Source organism: Protopterus annectens, chromosome 7.part1 (assembly GCF_019279795.1).
Source record: "Protopterus annectens isolate FY-2018-M chromosome 7.part1, PAN1.0, whole genome shotgun sequence".
NCBI lineage: Eukaryota > Metazoa > Chordata > Ceratodontiformes > Protopteridae > Protopterus > Protopterus annectens.
The window spans coordinates 402,596,502-402,619,571 of NC_056740.1; the positions used below are offsets into that span (position 1 = coordinate 402,596,502).

The 23,070-nt window shown below is 35.5% G+C and overlaps 1 protein-coding gene across 2 annotated transcripts in view; it reads left to right on the top strand.

Moving 5' to 3' along the window:
• The window catches only part of LOC122807796 (ubiquitin-like modifier-activating enzyme 1), a 2,541,412-nt gene that overhangs the window by 837,827 nt on the left and 1,680,515 nt on the right, over window positions 1–23,070 (top strand). For both annotated transcript variants that reach the window (XM_044078854.1, XM_044078853.1), the window contains exon 16: window positions 12,017–12,081. In XM_044078854.1, coding sequence (XP_043934789.1) covers window positions 12,017–12,081 — 65 coding nt within the window. The remainder of the gene's footprint in view (window positions 1–12,016; window positions 12,082–23,070) is intronic.

Consider the following 23,070-nt stretch of genomic DNA (forward strand, 5'->3'; position numbering starts at 1 on the left):
TGTAACTCAGAGCAGATCTGGGTGTTGCCATTGAGATTCTTGACTTAGCTATAGAATGCTTGGTGGTTGTCCTTGGAATTAGTGGCGATTTTATTTTTGTAGCTAGCTATGGAGGATCTTATAAGGGATCTCAGCTTCTTACTGAGGCTGACCAGGGAGCTCCTCCACTCATGGGATTTTACTCTCTTTTGCAACAGTTTCTTCCTTCTGTTGTACAGTTTGTTTATGGCATGGGACCACCAGATTGGCTTCCTTTTTTTGGAGGATAGCGTCTTGGTTCTGTTTGGGATAGCACGATCCAGGCACTCATGTAAGTGCTCATAGAGCGCATTTGTGTATGATTCAGCAGTTGTAACTGTATTGTCCATCTGCATGAGTGTCATGAAATTCACTACTTCTGTCTTAAGAAGCATGAAGTTGGTTTTGGAGAAATGTTTTACTGTGGTTTCCTTAATGGGGGGTGGGGGTGGGATGTGGATATCGAGGCTGATTAGCTTATGGTCGGCTCGGACCAACGAGGAGTTGACTTCAGGTGTGGAACACCGGTCACTCATGTTGGTAATGACTAGTTCTAGGATATTGTTGCCCCTGGTGGGGATGTGGATAAGTTGATCTAGGACATTGGAGTTTATGAATTCCAGAAAGCGTTGCGCTAAGGAGTTGGTACATGAGTAGTTTTCCCAGTTAATGGTGGGGTAGTTGAAGTCGCCCATTATTAGGGTGTTTGGTTGAACCCTAATATTTTCCAGTACATCAAGAAAGAGGAGTGGGAATCCTGGGGTATGGTGGGGGATCTGTAGCAAGCTACAATTTGGATTGCAGTTTTGCCAAGAGTTAGTTGCACTTGGATAACCTCGGATGCATTATGCTGAGCAACTAGCCTGGAGGTGTGGATATCCTTAATGAATATGGACACACCCCCACCTTTGGTGTTTTGGTCCAGGTTACATGGCCGAAAAGTGTGGTATGAGTGATAGCCTGATAGTGCAGGGGTGCTCTCTGGAGCCTTGAACCAGGTCTCAGTCACTACACAGATATCGATGTTCTCCATTTTAAGGAGTGCCTCGAGTGAGTGCATTTTGAAATTTAGACTTCTAGCATTGAGTAGCATTACCCTCAGTTTCTACTTGCCTGTTCCTGTTATGGTGCTGAATTTGTTACTTGAACCCTGCCTAAAAAAAGGCACTATAGGGGCAGCAAGAGCCTTAGCCAGTATCCAGAATCCCAGGGGTGACAGGTGCAGGCCATCTGTGGCAAAACATCATGGTCTGTCGACCATGTCATCCCAAGCAGACAGATACTGGATCCCCTTAGAATGACACCAGAAGCTTAGCCAATTGTTGAAGTCGATCATTTTGTCCTTGTACTGCGGTATCATTCTGGGCGATGGCAAAATGCTACTCAGGGCTAGGGTCATACCTGACTGGGCTACAAGATCGCAGAGCTCTCAAGTTCATAGGTTCATACTAGGCTATCTGCCCTAGGGCATTTATAAGCCTAGCCAGAGTGTGTTTGGCTTTCGCCAACCATTTTAAATGAATTTTGTTATGCCCTTTTTCGAGGTTAGTATACTGTGCCTCTGTCTAACAGTGACACAGAAGTGATACCCGGGGTAAACCTACGATCTCCCATCCACTCATCAAGATTCCTCTTGAAGAGAGTCAATGAGGGACTCTGCCTAACCTGGACTGGGATTTTATTCCAGAGTGAAGGGAGCCTCTGGGTTATGAATCTGTCCCTCCAGCATGTCCTATTTATTTCGGTGCTGAGGTTCAAGTCTCTCGAGCGTGTAGCTCGATGAGATTTGGATTTTCTGAGGTGCAGCATGTCCATTAATTCCGGGTTGGACATGGCTTTATACGTCAGGCACAGATTGCCTCTGAGCAGGCGGTATGCCACTGAGTAGAGCTGGAGTTTTTTTAACTGGGGAGCATATGGCATCTGTTTGAGCCCTTTGATCCTCTTGGTGAGGTACTTTTGGGGTCTTTCCAGTTGCTGCAGGTGTCTGGTAAGGTACATCCCAAAAGGGGCATTGTACTCAATTATAGGCCTGATGAGGGATGAGTAAAGAGGCACGATGACCTCCCCTGATCTAGATGTGAATCCCTTCATGATTAGGTGGGCTATATAAAATGTTTTTCTAACCACTTTAGCCACGTGGTTTTCAAATGAGAGATTGCTATCAACTTGGGTCCCTAATTACTTATTCCGTACTTAATGGATTACCACCTATGTGGTAATTTGTGGGCACTTTGTTTTTGCCAAAGGGGATGACTATACACTTTTTGGCATTTAGCTTGAGGCCATGGCTCTGGCACCAGTTGTCTGTTTCTATGAGGCCCTTTTGGAGGATGCTTGTGTCGGCTGGAGAGTCGATTATGGCGCCTAGTTTGCAGTCATCTGCGAACTTGGTCAGCCATTGTCCTTCCGTGTTGGTCTGTACCTCCGAGAAATATATACCGAACAAGAGAGGTCCCAGGACTGAGCCTTGTGGGACGCCACTTGTAACTGGTTTGGAGTCTGACATGGCTCCAGCAATTCTAACCATGTGGGTTCTGTCCTTGAGCCAGTTTGCAACCCATCTAGTGACATAGGGGTTTATATTTAAGCTGGTGAGCTTATCTATAATGCCTGAGTGGGGTATTGTATCGAAGGCTTTTGTGAGGTCCAGGTAGGCTGTGTGGACCACTTTCCTCTCATCAATGGCCTTGGTGACTGTTTCAAAGAAATCGACCAGGTTTAAGAGGCAGGATCTGCCCTTAACAAAGCTGAACTGGGTAGGTTCCAGTGTCTGTAGGTCCCCAATATCTTTATTTATGAGGTCCATGATGATCCTTTCCATAGCTTTGCAGACCAAGCTAGTCAGGCTTATGGGGCGATAGTTTCCAGGATCCGTTGAGGCACCACCTTTGTGGAGAGGGACTACTGTTGCTGTACGCCACTCTTTGGGTACATATCCTGCAGTAAGGCTGAGATTGAACAGTAGTTTTATGTTTGGGTTTAGCTCTTCTTGGAGTTCATGTAGGATGCAGCCCGGGACACTTCTGGTCCCATTGATGCTGTGTTTTTTGCTTTGGGGAGGGCGGCTCTTACCTGAGCATCTGAGATGTCAGTGGGACAACACTCTGCTGGGATAGATATTTGCCCTTTTGGTGGGGGAGGGGAGGGAGAAGTTTGCGCTGAACCTGTCAGCTAGGATGTTGGCAATGTCTGTGGGTTCGGTGTATTTTTTGTCATTTTGGACTAATTCTGAGCATATCTGGGAATTCCCACCCAGGTTCCTAACATAACTAAAAAAAGCCTTGTGATTATCCTTAGTGTCCTGTTCAATTTTTCTCTCGAAGCTGGCCTTAGACGATTTTATGAGTGCCCGTAGTTTTTTGCTAATACTGATTAGAGATGCCTTCCCTTTTTGGGATTTTGCTCTGTCATGTAGTAGCTTCCTCCTTCTATTGTATAGTTTGTTTATGGCTGGAGTCCACCAGACAGGACGCCTGCCTTTGGAGGATTGGGTCTTGGTTTTGTTTGGGATTGCATGATCCATGCATTCCTGAAGGTGTTCATAGAATGCGTTTGTAAAGGATTCTGCTGTCTGGGCCGTATTTTCCACAGGCCTGGGGGCTTTGAAGGATTCCACCTCGGTTTTGCGGAGTGTGAAATTTGCTTTAGAGAAGTTTTTCACTGTGGTTTTCTGGGCAGGGGGTGGGGTCGGGATGTGAATATCCAGTGAGATTAGTTTATGGTCTGATCTTACCAGTGAGGGATACACTTCTGGTCTGGAGCATAGAGCCCCCATGTTGGTGATTATCAGGTCCAGTATGTTTTCCCCTCTTGTGGGAGTGGTAACAAGTTATTCCATAGCATTTGAGTTTATAAAGTCTAGGAACCTTTGGGCTAGGGTTTTGGATCTAGAGTAATGCTCCCAGTCTATGTTTGGGTAGTTGAAGTCACCCAATATAATGGTGTTTGGAGAGACCTTCATATTTTCCAGTGTTCTCAGGAAGGCCGAGTGGGGTTCCTGGGTTTGGGAGGGTGGTCTGTAGCAGGCTATAAACTGGAAGGCAGTTTTACCCACTGTTAGTTGCACTTGGGTAGTCTCTGAGGCTTTGTGCTGTGCCACCAACCTGGAGGTGTGGGTATCTTTGATGAATATTGATACTCCCCCTCCTTTTGTGGTTCGGTCCAAGTTTTGGGGCCAAAAAGCATGGTATAAGGTATAACCTGGTAGTGCTGGGGTGCTCTTGGGAGCCTTGAACAAGGTTTCTGTTACTGCACAGATATCGATGTTCTCCATGCTAAGGAGAGTTTCGAGTGCGTGCATCTTGAGGTTTAGACTTCTGGCGTTGAGTAGCATTACTCTTAGTTTCTTATCCCTTGTGATACCTATGGAGGTGGGTTTGTCTTTTGAGCCTTGCCTAAAAAGGCACTATGGAGGTGGCAAGAGCCTTTGCCAATATCCGAAAGCCCAGGGGTGACAGGTGCAAGCCATCCCTAGCGAAGCATTGTGGCTTGTCGAGCATGTCATCCCAGGTTGACAGGCATTGGATCCCCTTTGAATGACACCAATACTTAAGCCAGTTGTTGAAATTGATCATCTTGTCTTCATATTGTGGCATCATTCTTGGTGAGGGTAAGATGCTACTCAAGGTCAGGGTCATACCGGCTTGGGCTGCATGCTCAGAGAGCTCCTCTGTCTCTTTTCATGTAGTCCAGGGAGGTACATCTCAGGTCATTCACACCAGCATGGACAATGACTGAGTCATATTTGTACTTGCCTTGGAGTGACCTGAGTGCTTGTGTTATGTGGCGGATCCTAGTGCCCAACAGGCAGCTCACCATGACCTTCTTGTTCAGCCTGATGAGCGGGACGTCAGTGTGCCTGACGATAGAGTCACCTATTACAAGTGTATCAGGTGTGTTGTTTAGCCTTAAGGGCTGTGACTGTTTGGCACACTGGCTTTGTGAACTATGTGTTGCACGTGTTTTGTTTTGGGGTAGTGGTTGCTTGGGTGTCTGCTTTGGAGGTCTCTGCTGTTTAGGCAGATTTTTATTTAGAGCCTCCGAGTATGTTTTTGTGTGTTTATGTGTTTGGTTTGCTGTCATGGTAGGTCTTTGTGAGACTGGAATTGTAGTGAGTGTGGTTTCCTTCTCCTCCTAACTGGTTATGCCAGTACTGAGTTGAGAGAGCTTAGCCTCCAGTTTGGCTATATGGTTGCATCTCTCACATGTGTTGGAATTTGTTGGGAGGAGGAGGAGAGGGTTGTCTGTGTACATGAGGCAGTTGTAACATTGCCTCAAGATTCCCAGATTCACCAGCTGGACCGGAGAGGAGATTGACAACTGACCTTTGGACATGCTAGAATAGTATTGGGAATTCCTTTATAATTGAAGAAAAGGATCAATGGGGAACAAGGTACTCAAGGGGAGTTTGTGAGGGTGTAGTGCTTTTAATTTTTTAGTGCTGACTTATATAATTGCTTTAGTGAGCAAGTGCCAGGCTTTAGAGTAGGAATAGGGTATTTATTATGAGAACGAGATCAGTTCTAACGGAAAAAGTGAAGAGCAGACTTTGTGGAGCCGAGAATGGTTTAAACCCAATTAAGCGGAGCTGCCCGATGCTGCGCTATGCGCAAAATCACGCAAAGCCACGCCAAAGCGGGTTTTATACAGGGGGACTTGAAAGAGCTAGAAATTGGCCCAAAACGGCCAATAGACTACCAGATTCTTGTGCTGGGACCATATTTTCCAAGTCTCTTTTCATGTAGTCCAGGGAGGTACGTCTCAGGTCATTCACACCAACATGGACAATGACAGAGTCATATTTGTACATGTTGTGGAGTGACCTGAGTTTCTGGGTTATGTGGTGTATCCTGGCACCCGACAGGCAGCTGAGAGTAACCTTCTCCTTGTTTAGCCTGGTGAGTGGGACATCAGTGTGCCTGACTATAGTCACCTATGACTAGTGTGTTGGGTATGTTGTTTTGCCTTATTGGCTGTGTTTGAGTGGCACACTGAGTCTGTGGCCTATGTATCATTTGGGTTGTGTTGGGGAATGGAGGTTGCTTGTGTTTCTGCTTTGGAGGTCTCTGTTGCTTAGGCAGATTATTATTGCATACATTCTGCAAATTCAGTGACACCTTTAGTAACTAAATGGCATCAAATGAACTAGGAGCTGCATTAGAAAACTCATTATGCGTATTAACATCGAACTTATGTTACATAACTAAACCTTTAGTAACTAAGCAGAGGGCTGTGAGGCTTTTTTTTAATAAGGGTTTTATATATTCAACAGATCCTTACATGAAAAATGTTAGATAGATGACTGACAAAATGGTTAAAACATCTGATGTTTCTTGAAAAGTCTTGGAAATATTGACTATCTTCTTAACCTTCATATTCTAATGTTTATACATACTTTGATCTGATGTGTATTTCGGACATATCTACTTATCAGAGGTGCTATTATTATATGTGGCATATTCATATAGCTTCACTTATATTGGACACTCATTTTAATGTATATTTCATAGACTTAGATTTCTTTAGTTGGTTTCATAATGCTTTTCTTTTTTGTTTTTATACTATATTCTAAGCAGAGATGGATAATTTGTGTCTTTTGGTGTTGGAGAGGTGGTGGATGGATGGTTTAGTTACGTTTTTAACTAAACCAGAAACTTTATGTTTCATGTATGTGTTTGTAAATAGTTTTGGTTTTTGAAAGCAGTGCTTAATACACATTATACATTCATGATAGGTAAGTTTTCAGTAGATTTCAAGTCAACATGGAAGAAAGGTCTTTCAGTAAGTAACAACATACACATTATAGTCAATGGCTTATAAATGTTTATCATTAAATATTAATGGTTTGAACAATAATGTCAGAAGAGCTGGTTTGCTTAAATATATCAAAATACATAAAGCCCAGATCATCTTTTTACAGGAAACCCATCTATAAAAAAAGACCTACAAAATACTCATTTAATGGCTATACCATTCTGGCTGATTCATGCTTTAAGACTAAGAGAAGGGGCACTTATTCTATGGGAAAATACTTATACTATGCCAAGAATTATAGATACAATTTCAGATAAAGATGGAATGCTAAGCATGGTTATTTTGGAAATCAATGGGAAGTATTATACTTTGATTAATACATACTGGATACCAGGAATAAGTACTAAATATGTTCACAAATATCTGAACCTGATTACTTTAAATGCAAAGGGGAAATTATAGCAACAGGTGATTTTTAACTGCCTATTATCAGACAATGATACTTCTAAAAATGGTAAAATAAAACTAACATATCAAGCCAAGAAATTAAATGACTTTACAAACCAGATGAACCATAAAGATGTAGATGGTCTAAGAGAACATTATTCCTTATTCTATGCTCATTGTTCATATTGGTTTGTTACACAAACAAACATTGATAATGTCTTTGTATAAAATAATATATACTCAAAAATAAGTGACGTATCTATAATGACTTGTCCACTTTTAGACCATAATGCTATAAACTTTACATTAACTACGCATACAGATGATTTAAGATTTCTACAGAGAATTCCTGCTTGTATAACTAAGTTAAAAGACTTTGAGGAGTGGATAATGAAAGAAATAGACATGTTTTTGGAAACAAATGATAATGGTGAAGTGACTGATACTGTACTGTGGAACACCTTTAAAGTTTATATATATGGTAGAATAAAATCTTGGTACCTTAAAAAAGGAGAGAGTGAGACAAAGAACTTTTAGACTTACAAAAAAAATAGAGAATATAAAAATGGACACAAAACCAAATAAAATAGCACATAACTAAATTACTAAGTTAAATCTAAAATACTTAGAGGTTCTGAATCATAAGGTAGCCATAAACCTGGAAAAATTGAAATTACAGTCTTATGCAGTAAATCCTAAATATCTACTTAAAATAGCGGTAAGATCCAAAAAAATAAACAATCAAAATCTTATTAATGAGATTAAATATAAAAGTGATGGTTCAGTTAAGAGTACTTCCAACTTAATGGGCATATTAGAAGTGTGCAAAAACTACTATAAAGATATAAATAATAACACACCACTTTTGGAGACAGATAATGTAATAAATACTTTTATTCAAGAAAATATGACTACTTAGGTATCTATGCAACAAAATAACATATTAAATAAAGAAGTAACACTACCAGAAGTGAAAGAGCAAATAAAACATTTAAAAGATAATAAAGCTCCAGGACTGGATGGAATAATTCCTGAACTATATAAGATTGTTTCTAAATATATAATAAAGAAAATGATGAGTGCCTTTACTATGGTTAAGCAAAAATGTGCAGCTCCCCCATCGTGAAAATATTTAGTTATCTTCCCCATTTAAAAACAAGGTAAGGACCCCAAATCTTGTGATTCATATAGGCCAATTCCATTACTAAACACTGATTATAAAATTTTCATGACAATATTAGCTAATAGGATAAAAAAACTATTACCTAATATAATCCATAATGATTAGACATGGTTCATTCTTCATAGAAAAGTGCAAGATAACATTATTAAATTACTATCATTAATCGACATAGCATGCAGATACAAAAAACTAACTGTTATCAGCCTAGACATAGGAAAGGCTTTTGATTCTATTAATTGGTCTTATCTACAAAGAATTTTGATTGGTTTAGAATTCTCCTCAGATTCTGTCAACTAATTAATGAAAATTTATAGTGGGGTACAAGCTTATTTGAAAATCGGATCATGTCTTTCCTCACCACTAGAAATCCTCAAGGGAACTAGACAAGGCTGTCCTTTGTCACCATTATTGTTTGCTCTTTCAATGGAACCTTTTGCTACATATATCAGAAACAAGCAAAATATAAAAGGCTTTCAAATTAATAAGGACTATTGTCCTAAATACAGTTATTTGCTGATGATATGTTGTTAACGTTGGGTGATATTAATGGTTCTTTGGATGACGTTATACATGCCTTAAGCAAGTTTGAAAGAATTTCAGGGCTTAAATTTAATCATAATAATTACAAAACATTACTACTTAACAAAAAGATCAACAACAACCTAAGAGCCAATAGCCTGTTTAATTGGGAGAATGATGTATTAGAATATTTGGTTTCATTATAAAGAGTACATGGAAAGAGTTTGTTAAACTAAACTACAGTCATTTAATAACCATCATTAGTGAACTAATCAAAAGATGGAATAAAATGTTCTTCACAATGGAGGATACGCTTTCTTTAATTAAAATGATAATTTTACCTAAAAAAATGTTTTATATACAGTCATTGATACTACCCCCTCTGAAAAACTTATTTAAACATTTGATTCCATGCTACTTAAATTTTTATGGTTCCCCTTAAAACCTAGGATTGCATATAAATGGCACATTAGAGCTTGGAACAGTAATGACATAGCATTCCCTAGCTTACATCTTTATTCCAAATCAGTTATAATTAATGTAATATTACATTGGATCTCACCTACGTATATATCTGGCTGGAAAATAATACATGAGATTCATTTAACTGATGGCAGAACTATAGAAAATCAATTTAAGGAACAATACAGAATAAGTAGAGTTCATTGGCTTTTGCGTGAATTTTGTTTATGTAATAAGAAGTTTGATTATTTTTCATATGGCATTAATCAAATATTTAATAACTTTAAAAATATAATTGATTGTAATTACAACATTAAACAATTCTTATTTCTTATATTCCCTATAGCATACTTCCTTGATTGCTTAGATACTTTCAACATCAATGCAGTGCAAAAATTAAATGAAAATAACTTGATATTCTAGCATCAGTTTATTGAAAATAAGAGTATTAAACCACTAAACTCTTTTCTGTCTAGTTTTGATAATAGCCAAGACAGTTGGTTGTTTATGCACTCATTACGGCAATTTATAGAAAACAAAATGAGAGTATCAATTAACCTAGAGACTGAATCTATACCTAGTTTGATCCAGCTTTTTATTAGGTCTTGAAAAGACAGATGATCAAAAATTAAGCATCTCACCTATCTATAAGATACTAAGAGAAAACACTCTAAAGTTTGACTCAGATTTTTGGAATTACTATGTAAAGATTAATGGAGAACAATATCTGATGAATCCAAAACACTTTTATTGAAATCTACGTACGGCACTTCTTCGTCTTCATTATATTGGAGATTGTATACATGGAAATTTATGAATAGGAGTTTCTGTACTCCACATAAAATAAATCTTATACTCAAAAATAGTGAAAGTAAATGTTGGAAATGTGATGAATTACTAGAGGCCAACTGGGTTCACATGTTCATTGAATGTAGAAATGTTGTTCAATACTGGAAAGACTTCAGATATTTTTGTAAAGGCTTTATGGTCTGATAACTGTCATATTTCAAACTCACTAATCCTATTCAGTGTTCCTATACCTAATGTAATACCTAAATCTCATATTCAGTTACTGTGATCAATTCTTGCAATTGTCAGAAAAGTTATTACTTTGATCTGGAAAAGTAAGCAAGATTTGATATTTAAAGAATTTATTAATTTAGCAAAAGTTTGTAAAAAAGAACTGCAAACCATTTGTTATAAAACCCATAACATTACTCATAAAAAATAGCATGGCAAAAATTGGAAAACCTTTTGAACAAATACTGATAACTTCTCATGATTAAAGTGATTGTTTATCATGGATGAATGTAAATATTGTAAATAGTTTTGTAAATTGTTCTATTGTATTTGTTATATGTACATTTGCGTATGTTTACAATGAAAACAAAATAAACATGTTTTTGGAAAAAAAAAGGTTTGTACCTTGTGCTTAGCAATTCTTAGACTGACTCCGTCCATTACTTTTTCCCCTCATGGGAGCCGTAGTGCAGAGACTGGTCTTACAGACAATGCTGCATGCTAATATATCAGTCCGGAGGAGCGTTTGATAAAAAATAGCTATGAGCTCCCTCCTGGAAATGTTCGCAAGTCCTGAATTACACAAACTGCTCAGCAGACCAATTCAGATAATTGCTCAACTGAGGAAAATTTTATGCTACAAAGAAAATGCCAATAGTGTCAAAAGACAATGGTCCCCATTCATTTCTATGGGGGTACTTATAGTACAGTTAGTTCCAGCAAATCTGTGGAGGTGAGGAAATGTTTTCTGTGTGTGTGTGTGTGTGTGTGTGTGTGTGTGTGAGTGTGAGTGTGTGAGTGTGAGTGTGAGAGGACTTGTTTGTGGATGAGTAGATGTGTGTGAGTATGTGTATGTATTTGTGTACATAAGTGTCTGAATGTGTGTGTGTGTGTGTGTGTGTGTGTGTGTGTGTGTGTGTGTGTGTGTGTGTGTGTGCACATGTAGAGGAGTACATTTACTAATGCACTGCATGGGCTGACAGGGAGAACAGTAGTGTGGTCAAGTCTAACAGCACTGTGTTCAAGTCAGAGACTTGATAAAAAGCCATTAATGAAGTATTTCCTTATTTAGCTTTACTAAGTCTCTGAATTAGTATTTCTTGCAATTAAGCTAATTGACTAATCCCCATTGAGCAGTTAGCACATGTGGTGAAAAATTTGTTGACTCCTAGCCATAGTTATTAGCTTAGCATTTAAGTTAACCTAAACAAGTATAAATTGCCTGATAAAGTTGAACACTAAGAAAAACATTCACAGATAAATAGAGCAAAATGAAAGAAAGCTTACTGAGCGAGGGAGTAAAAGAGGTTATTGTTAACAATAGAAAACAGTTGCAGTACATTGAGCATGAAAAATACTGAAATAAGGGTTTCCTGAAGAAGGAGAAGGCAAGAAATTTCTAATGTAGAGGTGAATTTGTGATGACGTATATTTATAATTTATGTTTAGGGTTTGTATTAAAAATGCAAGAAACTACATCTGTATAAAATGCAAACAATGATTTTCATGAATAATTTATAGATCACTATGAATACAATTTGTTTTTGCTGTTTTTCTACTTTGTTGCATGTACAGCAATGGTCTAAAGAAATTTTATTCCTTTTGTTGCAGTGGGCAAGGGATGAATTTGAGGGCCTCTTCAAGCAGCCTGCTGTGTGTGTCGAACAGTATTTACGGTATGTCCTTATTAACTGGAAACAATATGTATTTATTTATTTAATTTATTAACTGGAATATGCTGACTGAGCCCTTCATAACCATCCTTTTCTAGGTTGGACTGAGACAAAAACTCCCGTGTAGAATTAAATATGACAAAGTATGCCTATTTAATGAAGTCTGAAATATTTTACAAATAGTGATTAAAAAATTAAAAATGACAGCAGTTCAGATAATATGGAATGTATTATTTAAGTTCAAGCATTTCATGAGTGATTATAATATATTATTTACATATGTTTTGCATTACTTTATATTTATTTACGTGTTTTGTACTATATATTTGCATATGTTATGTGCTACATTATATTTACTTATTTATTACTTTATATTTACTTAGTTACATATGTTTTGTATTACTTTATATTTACTCATTTACATGTGTTTTGTATTACTTTATTTATTTTCATATGTTTTGTATTACTTTATATTTACTTATTTACAAATGTTATGTGTTACATTATATTTACTTATTTACATGTTATGTATTGCTTTATATTTACTTATTTACATATGTTTTGTATTACTTTATATTTATTTACATATGTTTTGAATTACTTTATATTTACTTATTTACATATGTTGTGTTACATTATATTTACTTATTTACATACGTTTTGTATTACTTTATTTACTTATTTACATATGTTATATATTACTTTATATTTACTTATTTACATATGTTGCATTACATTATAATTTACTTATTTACATATGTTATATATTACTTTATATTTACTTATTTACATATGTTTTGTATTACTTTATATTTATTTATTTACATATGTTTTCTATTACTTTATATTTACTTACATATGTTATATACTACTTTATATTTACTTATTTACATATGTTTTGCATTACTTTATATTTATTTATTTACATATGTTTTGTATTTATATTTACTTATTTACATATGTTGCGTTACATTATATTTACTTATTTACATATGTTATATATTACTTTACATTTACTTATTTACATATGTTTTGTATTACTTTATATTTATTTATTTACATATGTTTTGTATTACTTTATATGTACTTATTTACATATGTTTTGTATTACTTTATATTTATTGATTTACAAATGTTTTGTATTACTTTATATTTACTTATTTACATATGTTGTGTTACATTATATCTACTTATTTACATATGTTATATATTACTTTATATTTACTTATTTACATATGTTTTGTATTACTTTATATTTATTTATTTACATATATTTTGTATTACTTTATTTACTTATTTACATATGTTTTGCATTACTTTATATGTATTTACATATGTTTTGTATTACTTTATTTACTTATTTACATATGTTATATATTTCTTTATATTTTCTTATTTACATATTATGTTATATTTTACTTTATATTTACTTATTTACATATGTTATGTATTACTTTATATTTACTTAGTTACATATGTTTTGTATTACTTTATATTTACTTATTTACATATGTTTTGCATTACTTTATATTTATTTATTTACATATGTTTTGTATTACTTTATATTTACATATGTTATGTTACATGATATTTATTTATTTACATAAGTTTTGCATTACTTTATATTTATTTACATATGTTTTGTATTACTTTATATTTACATATGTTATGTGTTACATTATATCTACTTATTTACATATGTTATGTATTACATTATATTTATTTGCATATGTTTTGTTTTACTTTATATTTACTTATTTATATATGTTATGTGTTACATTATATTTACTTATTTACATATGTTATGTATTATTTATGTACCTTTAGAGGAAACACGATATATGGAGAGCAGTTGATGTTAGTATCAGTGAAACATTATTGCCGTATTTGTGTTATGGTGACAGAGGTATACAAAGGTGGACGACTGAGTGTAGTCGGTTTAAGTGTGTTACTTTAAAAAGCTGTTAGATAAGAGGAGGAGACCAATATTATAATAGGTAGTTTCCTATCAGGGTAATGAGTGCATAGTAGTAAGTACTGTGATTGTGAATCAGCATTCTATGCAAGGACAGTTTCCACGGGTGTGAATCAGCATTTTGTTAAACAAGAAACATCTTTACTGAATTATCTCTTTTGACATAGGCAGTCATACATTTATATAAATTAAAACAAACCATATTGACATATTTTCAGTTGCAGACATCGTACATCACATATAATCTTTTATATAGTCATTGTCAATCAAACATTACATAGCCCATTCAATTCTGCCTTCCCATAAACCTCACTTCTCATCCAAAACCTTAGTCTGCATGTATTATTGACACAATTCCCATTTTTCTGTGTAATGTGCTCCTACACTTTTCTAAAAATCCCACTTCCAGATCTTTTATCTCTGTTACTGTATTCACTACTACTAGTACAGATGGTTTAGACTTTTATTTCAGTTTTCCAGTAATTACTTTTTTGGCAGACACCAGAATTAAGCTCAGCAATGGCTAACTATGTTTAGGGAATTCTGATTTTGTATCAAAGCTAAAAAAAATCTGTTCTTAACTTTCACCAATTTGATGACCCAGTATTTCTAACAGAGTAGTCTGCAGGGAATTTTTAAGCTCTTCCAACTCATTACAATCCCAGAAAATAATTTCCTAATTACCTCTTTCTTCCCCAATCATAACTCCAACAGTTGCACTCAACCTGAAGAAAAATTCTATGGAATCTGCTTTAGGTATAAAAATACCTATGCAAACATGCCCAGTCTTTCCTTTTCTTGAGCTTTCCCCCCCATGAACCAGCAGTTTCTGGGCGTATGAATTAGCATTGTTTTCCAATGACAAACTTTCATGCAACTCAAAGAGGATATATCGTATTTTGTTCTGTTGTGCTGCAGTGTTTCTGGTTGTACAATTATACCTTTTCATAAAGTAGCTATATTTTTTATTTGGTTTTAAAACAATAAATAAACAAGTCACTTATAAAACAAATAATTAACATAGGTCCACAGTTGATCAATACATCAAGGTATACTTGTCAACAACAATTAATATTTTTCAAGCAAGTCTTTAATTTTAAGCCATTTATATGAATGTGTAATATTAGAAGTTTCTTTATAGTGTGCAGTTCACTATTGCAGACAATTTTTTGCCATACTAATAAATTCAGTACTAGAAGGTGTAACTTTACTTTTCCAATTTTTAGTAATTATTTTTCTGGCTATAGCAAGAATAGACCAAAGAAGAGGCACTTGGGTTTTTGGAATTATCTCAGGAATCAGAGCATTAGATAAAACTAAAGATTTAGAACTATTACATCTATCTGACCATAGAGCTTGAATTATTATTCATTTTTTCCAAGAAGAGGAGATGACTTCACATTCATATACCACATGTTTCCAATCAGCTGTTATTTCAGAATTGCATCTCCAACATTTAATTCTGTTTGATTTATACATAATTGTAATTTAGTGACAAAAACTCAGTGTAAGAATCTGTAAGTGAACATTTTCCAGTGTAATGAAGATGCAATTTTAATATTATTTTTTGTATTCTTCAGAGAAGTCGTCAAGCGGTATATTTTTGGATACCTTTACATTCCATTCTTGTTTACTTCTGTTACTTAATATCCATTTAGTGGGAAATACTAGGCTGTTCTTTTCTGTTTCCTGCCATGATTTAACCAGGTAGTAAGATGCTTAATGCAAGTATGTAAGGGAAGAAATTACACTATATGTATTTCATAAGGTTTTCTTTGATTTTGTAGTATTTCTCATTTTTATTGGGAAACTTCCCATGTGACACTTCTGAGTTTATGTGAATTTCCATCTATCTCAGATATATTTGATAGCTACAGACTTGAACAAGTCTTTGATTAAGTAAATCATGCTGAGAAAGAAGGTGACCAATTTGTGGCCAGATTTAACCAGGGATGAGATGTGGGATGGGGTATGGGGGTAGGTTGATAAGGACTGGGTTAAAGATGTTAGAGCCTGTAGGACTTCCAAGATAGCTGTACACTGATTATCAGCTTAACTCTCCCATTGTGAAAGCAGAAAGGTAGAATAGAAAAGAAAAGCTGTGAATATGTCTTTTTTGGTACGTTTCAGTTACTGGCTAGTAAGTATAATGCTGGCAAAGAATACATTTAGATAACCTGAAAGAAAATCAACCACAAAAGATGAGTAGAAAACACTGACTGGGAGGAATCCTGCAGCTGTTCTGTAAAAACAGTTCAAGCTCCAGCTTTGGTGCAAGACATGACTTCCAGTAATCCAGAGGAAAAAATAAGTCATATGTGCTCAGAGCTGATTAAAATAAATGAAACACTGAAGGACTATATCAATTCAAATAAAAGACTGAAAAAGTGGAAGAAACTTTAAATAGATATGCATATGAGCTGATAAAGCTGCAAAATAAAAGGTTGAAATGAAGAAAAGGCTGGCTGAATATGAAACTGCTGAAGAAGAAATGTTTAAAAAAATGGTAGAATTAGAGAATAGAGCATGTAGGGAAAAAACTGAGATTGTCTGCTGTACCAGAGAAACTGGAAGGAACAGACTGCATTAATTTTATGAAAGCATAAATAAGCAACTAAAGTGGTAGTGCACAGCAGAAGTTGTTAATTGATAGGGCATATCATGTGCATGCTCCAAATCTGACCATGAGAGAGCAGCCGAGACCTTTGTTAGTAAATATGCAGTAATGCTACATAAAGAATTGATCCTGACAAAACTTTGTTCTGAAAGTTGGTGTCAGCAAAGTGTTTGTAGAAAATGATTATCCACTGTACACCAGGCAGAAGAATAGCAAATTTATTCAAGCAGTCAAGGGATGTCGAGAGGTAGATGTGAGATTCAAGTTTTTGTATCCAGTTATCTGCAGAATATTTTTCTTGGTGGATCAAAGTTATTTTTGATGCAGAACAGACTAAGGAGTAAATACAAATATTTGTCCCACAAAAAGTGAGCCATCAAGAAGAAGGGGACTCTGCTTCTTAATCTTTTTTATAATAAAGCTCATAGAGAGACTATGCCAGTGAAACCTCTTCCGATGTCCCAAGGAAAAATGCTTGAGAGACAAAGAAGAGTTGACTAAAAGAACAGGAAGTATGTTGGAAGTGAATTAAAGACTGGAGTTGGGAGATCAAAAGGAAGAAAACCAACTTAGAAAGTAATGAATAAATGTGTGATTACAAAGCAACAATCACATTTGAGAAATATGACAGAGCAAGACAAACTGGAAAGATTGGACTTCTGTTGATTTATTAAACTTGTAGGGGACTCCAAAGCATTTGCTCTACTTCTTGTCATTAATATTTGGAAGGACATTAAAGGGAAGGGAAGATGAAGAAAATAAGTTGACAGCAAGTAAAACCATTTTTGTTCTTAACAGTATTTTATAAAACATTTCATGGCATAAACTGCATGTTATATAGTAAGGCATTTTTCGGTTATTATGTGTTATAAATATACTATATAAATAGGTACTATTTTTTTTCTTTTCTTTCTCCTTTTTTAGTTTTAAGGAATGTAGGCATTGCAATGTAATAAGAGAAGAAAGCTGGACAAAAGCATATTTAAGATAATCGGCTGTAATCTTGTGTTGTTGAGGTGGGGGATGGGGTTTATATGCTTTCTCTTACTTTTGCTTAGGGGAATAATTGTATTAAGGCCCTTGGCTTGATCTGTCAACAAGTTTTAAGTGGAAGAAAGTAAGTAAAAGAACACTGAATGTAATGAGTTTTTCCTTAAGCAAATAAATGTTCACAGTGTAACATGAGAAGCTTGTAGCTGAAGACAATTATATATCTGGTTCTGACTTTTCCATGGAGACATGCTAAGAGGACAGTGAAAACATAATAAAAACATAAAGGTTAATGTTTTCTGAAAGCTTTGAAGTGTTTTCTACATCTGGTAGAGGAATAAACATAAGACAAAAACAGAGCATTTAGTGCAAGTAGAAGCACAGGCTGCACCATGCATCTTAGCATGGCTAACCTTTATTGTAGACCTATTAAAGCCTATGCGTGCAACTGTCAGTCTGGGTTACTAGTTCCTATCAGGAGAGGTAAACTTCATTATTTGAAGATGTACATGATTTTGTGTTTTGTATCAAGTGAATAGGTTCTGGGGGTGTTTTTTTGAGGGTTTTCATTAAAACAAAAAGTCTTGTAAAATGTGACAAAGGTTCAAATGGACATGACAAGAAACAAGGGTATAAATTATCAACCTGCCAAATATTAGTGCATACATGTAACACAAAAGCTGAAAATAGACATTTTAAAAAAGCTGTTGTACATAATGGATGGGAGTAATAATGTCTTATAATGGTGGCACTTTTCTTATTATCTTGGGATGTGAATGGTCTCAAGGTATATACAAAATAAGAACGAGTAGTGAACGATATTAAAAATGCAGAATACAAGTAACAGTGCTACAGGAGAAACATTTGGAAAGAACTGAGCATGTGAATTTGATAAAGAAAGGATTTCAGGGTTGTTTTTCGGGGGAATATCTGGGACAAAGCAAAAGGAGAGTACTTGTATTTGTTGCTAGAAGAGCTCCAGTACTGATAGAAGAGGGAAATAAAGATAATAATGGCCGACTGCTCTTAATAAGGGGCTACTGGCACGGGAGGATGATTACACTGGCATATATTTATATTCAACCTAAAACTGCTACAGTGCACCTTAAGAAAATTAAAAAAAAATTTGGGAGAAATCAACTTTCATCAGGGAATATTACTTGTAGGTGGGGGCTTCAGTTTGATTTGCAAGAGTGAGGATGTATCTGGGGTCTTAGAATAGAAAATATGACAAGAGAGGGTAGATTGTTAAAGAAAGTTATGAAAATATTTGGTATGGAAGATGCAAATTCACTTGTAGGAACTTGGAGAGAATTTGTATATTATTCCCCAAGGTACAAGAAATGGGCTAGGCTAGACAGAAATTACATTTCACAGGAACATGTACATTTTATTGAAAGTTTTGATACACATACAATAACTATTTCAGATCATGTAACAATAATAACTAAGATAAAATGCAGGGTAATAAAGTAAAAAATATGACACGCTTGCACTTCCCCATATATCTGTTAAAAAGAGTGGAGTTTAAGGGTGGGAGGTTGGCATAATGGTTAAGATGTTTACCTTATAGACACAACGTTCAGGGTTTGATTCTCAGATGGGGTAAATGGCTAGGCTTAAAATGGCCCACAAGGGCTGTTAGCATAGTACTAATCCATGAACCTATTAAGGAATGGGTAGTGGAAATTATTCAGCTTTATTAGGGAAGGTAGAAATTTCTGGATAAGTTATAGCTAGGGAGTGGGATAATGAATGTGGAGTTTGAAAATAGGGTAGAAATAAAAGAAAGATATATAGTTTGGATGCAACAATAATTATTTAGAGGGACTGACATAAGTTAAAGTATTGCAGAATAAGGGGTCTCACAGAAAAAGAAGAGGTGCAAAAGCAGAGTGCTAAAGCGAAAATAAGGGACCACCTGAATAATATGCATGGGTTTACAAAGATTGCTGTTAAGCAACTGTTTTTTTTTTTTTTTTTTTTAATAATAACTACAGAGCACAAAAACTTTTAGTATGATGAGTCAGGTAACATAAACTAGAAAGGGCTGTTGCCAAGCTTAGGGAGCCAATGACAAGGAAAACAACCAGGGATCTGGTAGAGGAATGAGAAATATTTCAGACATTTTATGAAAATTTGAATAAAGCAGAAAAATGTGGAAATCAGGAAAGAACAGAAATGAAAATATTTATGGAAGAATTAAATATGCCAGGGTTAAAGGCAGATGAGGTTCAACTCTTTTAATAGTTAGATGAGGAGATGAGATAAAAATTGTGATGTTTAAAGGAAACTCTTGAGGAATATAGAGCATCCCTGTGGAAGCTTGAAATTTAGGAGGGAAGAAAGTGATATTGATTTGAAAGGTTTTAACAGTTTTCTAAAAGGAGGGCAAGCACCAACATCCTTGAAGAAAGTTGTGGTGGTTGTTATACCTAAAGATGGTAAAGATCTTTCAGATCCAGATTCATATAGGTCCTTTTCAATTCTAAACCATGATTATAAAGTGTTTGTCTATATTGGCTAAAAGTATGGCAAAGGTATTACCAAAATTGATAGCTATGGATCAGTGTGGTTTTGTGGAGGCAAACATTTGACAACTTTAATAGAGCAAGAATGATCCAGAAGGAAGCAGAATGTGAGGAAATACCACTGTTATTCATGGCTCTTGATACAGAGAAAGCATTCGGCTGAGTAAGCTGGGATTTTGACTAGGGCAACTGAAGCATTTTCATTCTGTGACAGAATAATAAGGTTAGTTAGGAGGAGGGTTCCAAGGTGAAAATTAAAGTGGGAGGGCTCCTCTCTGATAAGTTCTGTCTGAACAGAGGAACCAGACAGGGATGTCCTCTTTCCCCTTTGTTATTTGCCTTATAGTTATAACCATTGGGAAAGAAAATAAGGGACTTAGAAATGCAAGTATATAATTCGTATGCTAATCAAGAAAAGTCAGCTTTATTTGCAGATAATATTATTTTGTACCTGATAAAACCAGAAAAATACATCTCAGTGTTATGGAATATTCTGAGACAGTTTCAAGTCTTTTTGGAATATAAAATTATTGAAGATAAAACAAAGGCTATAGCTGTAAACTATGTACCTACACATGAATTAGTTCAGAAATACCCATATTTCTGGGGACATGATAACATGAAGTACTTATGGATTAAAAAGGATTGTTATGGTAGCTAAGGATATGTGGGAAATGCTAGACAAAACATAATACAAAAAACTGAGAAAGTGGAAACTCTTTTTTATGGATATGGATAGCAAGATACAAACAGTAAAAATGTTTTAGTTTTATCCACATATAACAATTAATAAAGAGTTGAAGGATTTTATCTGGGAGTGGAAGAGGGTAAGACTCAAGTGGGATAAGTCAATGCTTCCACTAGAGCAAGGTGGTTTGGGATTACTTGATTAGAAGGGATATTTTAGAGCTACACAATTAAGGCTCCTATATGTAGCACTGGTAGAAAGCTATAATTCAAAGTGGAAAGGGATGATTATGAAACGGGGAAGCTCAAATAATATGGAGAGAATAGGTTTTGGATGCAGATTCTAAAGGAGAATAACATTAGCCAAACAGAATGTTATATTCATAAAGTAGTAGACAACATTATAAGAACTAAGTAAACACGGGAATGGAGAAAGGAGATTCTAGAGATAGGGATGACTCACTTGGGGTACAGAATATAGACAATCGGGGGCTGGAATTTACTGGAGAAATCTGGCAAAGGAACTAAGGTATTGGGAGCAAATAATTAGAGAGGGAAAAGTAATCAAATGGGAAGAGGCTAAGAATACATTTGGAATGCAACTAGAGATTACCCTCCCTATTAAGGATTAGTATCAGAGTAGGAGGCAAATAGAAACTGATTGGGGAATCCTAAATGAAAGACCTTCACTGGTAGAGTTTTTTCTTGAATCTAGAACAAAAGCTGCTGTTAAAAAGCGGTAGTTAGTAGGGTATATAAAGTATTACACAATAAGTATAGGAATCAGTCAGAGGAAATCAGAAAAGACTGGGAATAAAGACTGCAGAAACAGTTCACAAGGAAACAACGGGAGGACTTATGTACGGCTCCTAAATATGCAACAAAGTCTAGAAGATTTAGGATTTTTGCTTGGAAGTGTTTGCATGGGTATTTTTATACCCCAAGCAGATTCCAAATATATTTTTTTCAGGGAGATTGCAAATGTTAGAAGTGAGATGGAGAAGAAAGAGGTAATTAGGAACATATGTTTTGGGAGTTTAATGATTTGGTAAATTTAAAATTTTCCAACAGAGTACACTGTGAGAAATACTGTGTGAAGAAATTGGTGTAACAGAGGGAATTATTCATTTATTTATTTACAGCTGGGATACGGGATCTGAATTACTTAGACACAGTAAGGTCTTGCTAAGTTTAGTTACTAGAAAGTGGAAATCAATGTCTAAACTAACTGTATTTGAAGTAGTAAATATTGTAACAGAGATAAAGGAACTGGAAGTGCAATCTTTAGGAAAGGGTAGGAGCAAATTACTTAGAAAAATGGGAATTATAGGAATAATACATCCAAAATGATGTTTTGGAGGAGGAGTGAGGTTTAAAGGAAGGCAGCAATTGAGTGATCTGTGTAATGTTGGATTAAAGATTACTGTAAAGATCATATGTGATGTGTTATGTTTGTAACTGAGAATATGTCAATATGATTTTTTTCATTTATATAGATGTATGATTGCCTATGTCATAAGTGATAATTCAATAAGGATGTTTAAAAAAAGTTGGTAGTTTTACAATTTGCTCCAGCATGTTATTAAAAAAATCTATGAAATCCTGGACGTAACTGTTTTTTAGAAGTGTAAGTGTGCCAGTCAGTGCTTGGGTAAGATAATTTGAAGCAGACACATAGACCCACATATACTGAGACTCTTAAATGTAATTTTTCTAAACTCCAAAGGCCTCCCAGACTCCGTCCTCAACAACCTCAAAAGCCCTCCATAAAAAGCCCACCCACCACAACACATGCAATCACATCTCACAGTATCTAAACCTCTAAGCCAATAAAGCAAATAGTCACACAACACAATGTTTTGTCATAGGGGACTCCATTGTGAGACACACAGATGTCCTACTGGCCAGGCTGAGTAAGGAGAAAGCCACAGTCAGCTGCTTGTTAGGATCCAGGCTTTGACAGATCATGCATGCACTCAGGTCATTCAACCATAAGTACCAGTTTGACTCAGTGATGGTCCATGTGGGTGTAAATTACCTGAGATGTTCCTCCCTAGACTAAGTGAAGAATGACATGATGGAACCCTCGGGCTGTTTGTCCCAGGCCAGTATAAGACTGTCATTGAGCAGAATTCTACCTTCCCCATGGATGATGCCACAATATAAACAGAAGATAATTGCCTTTAACAATT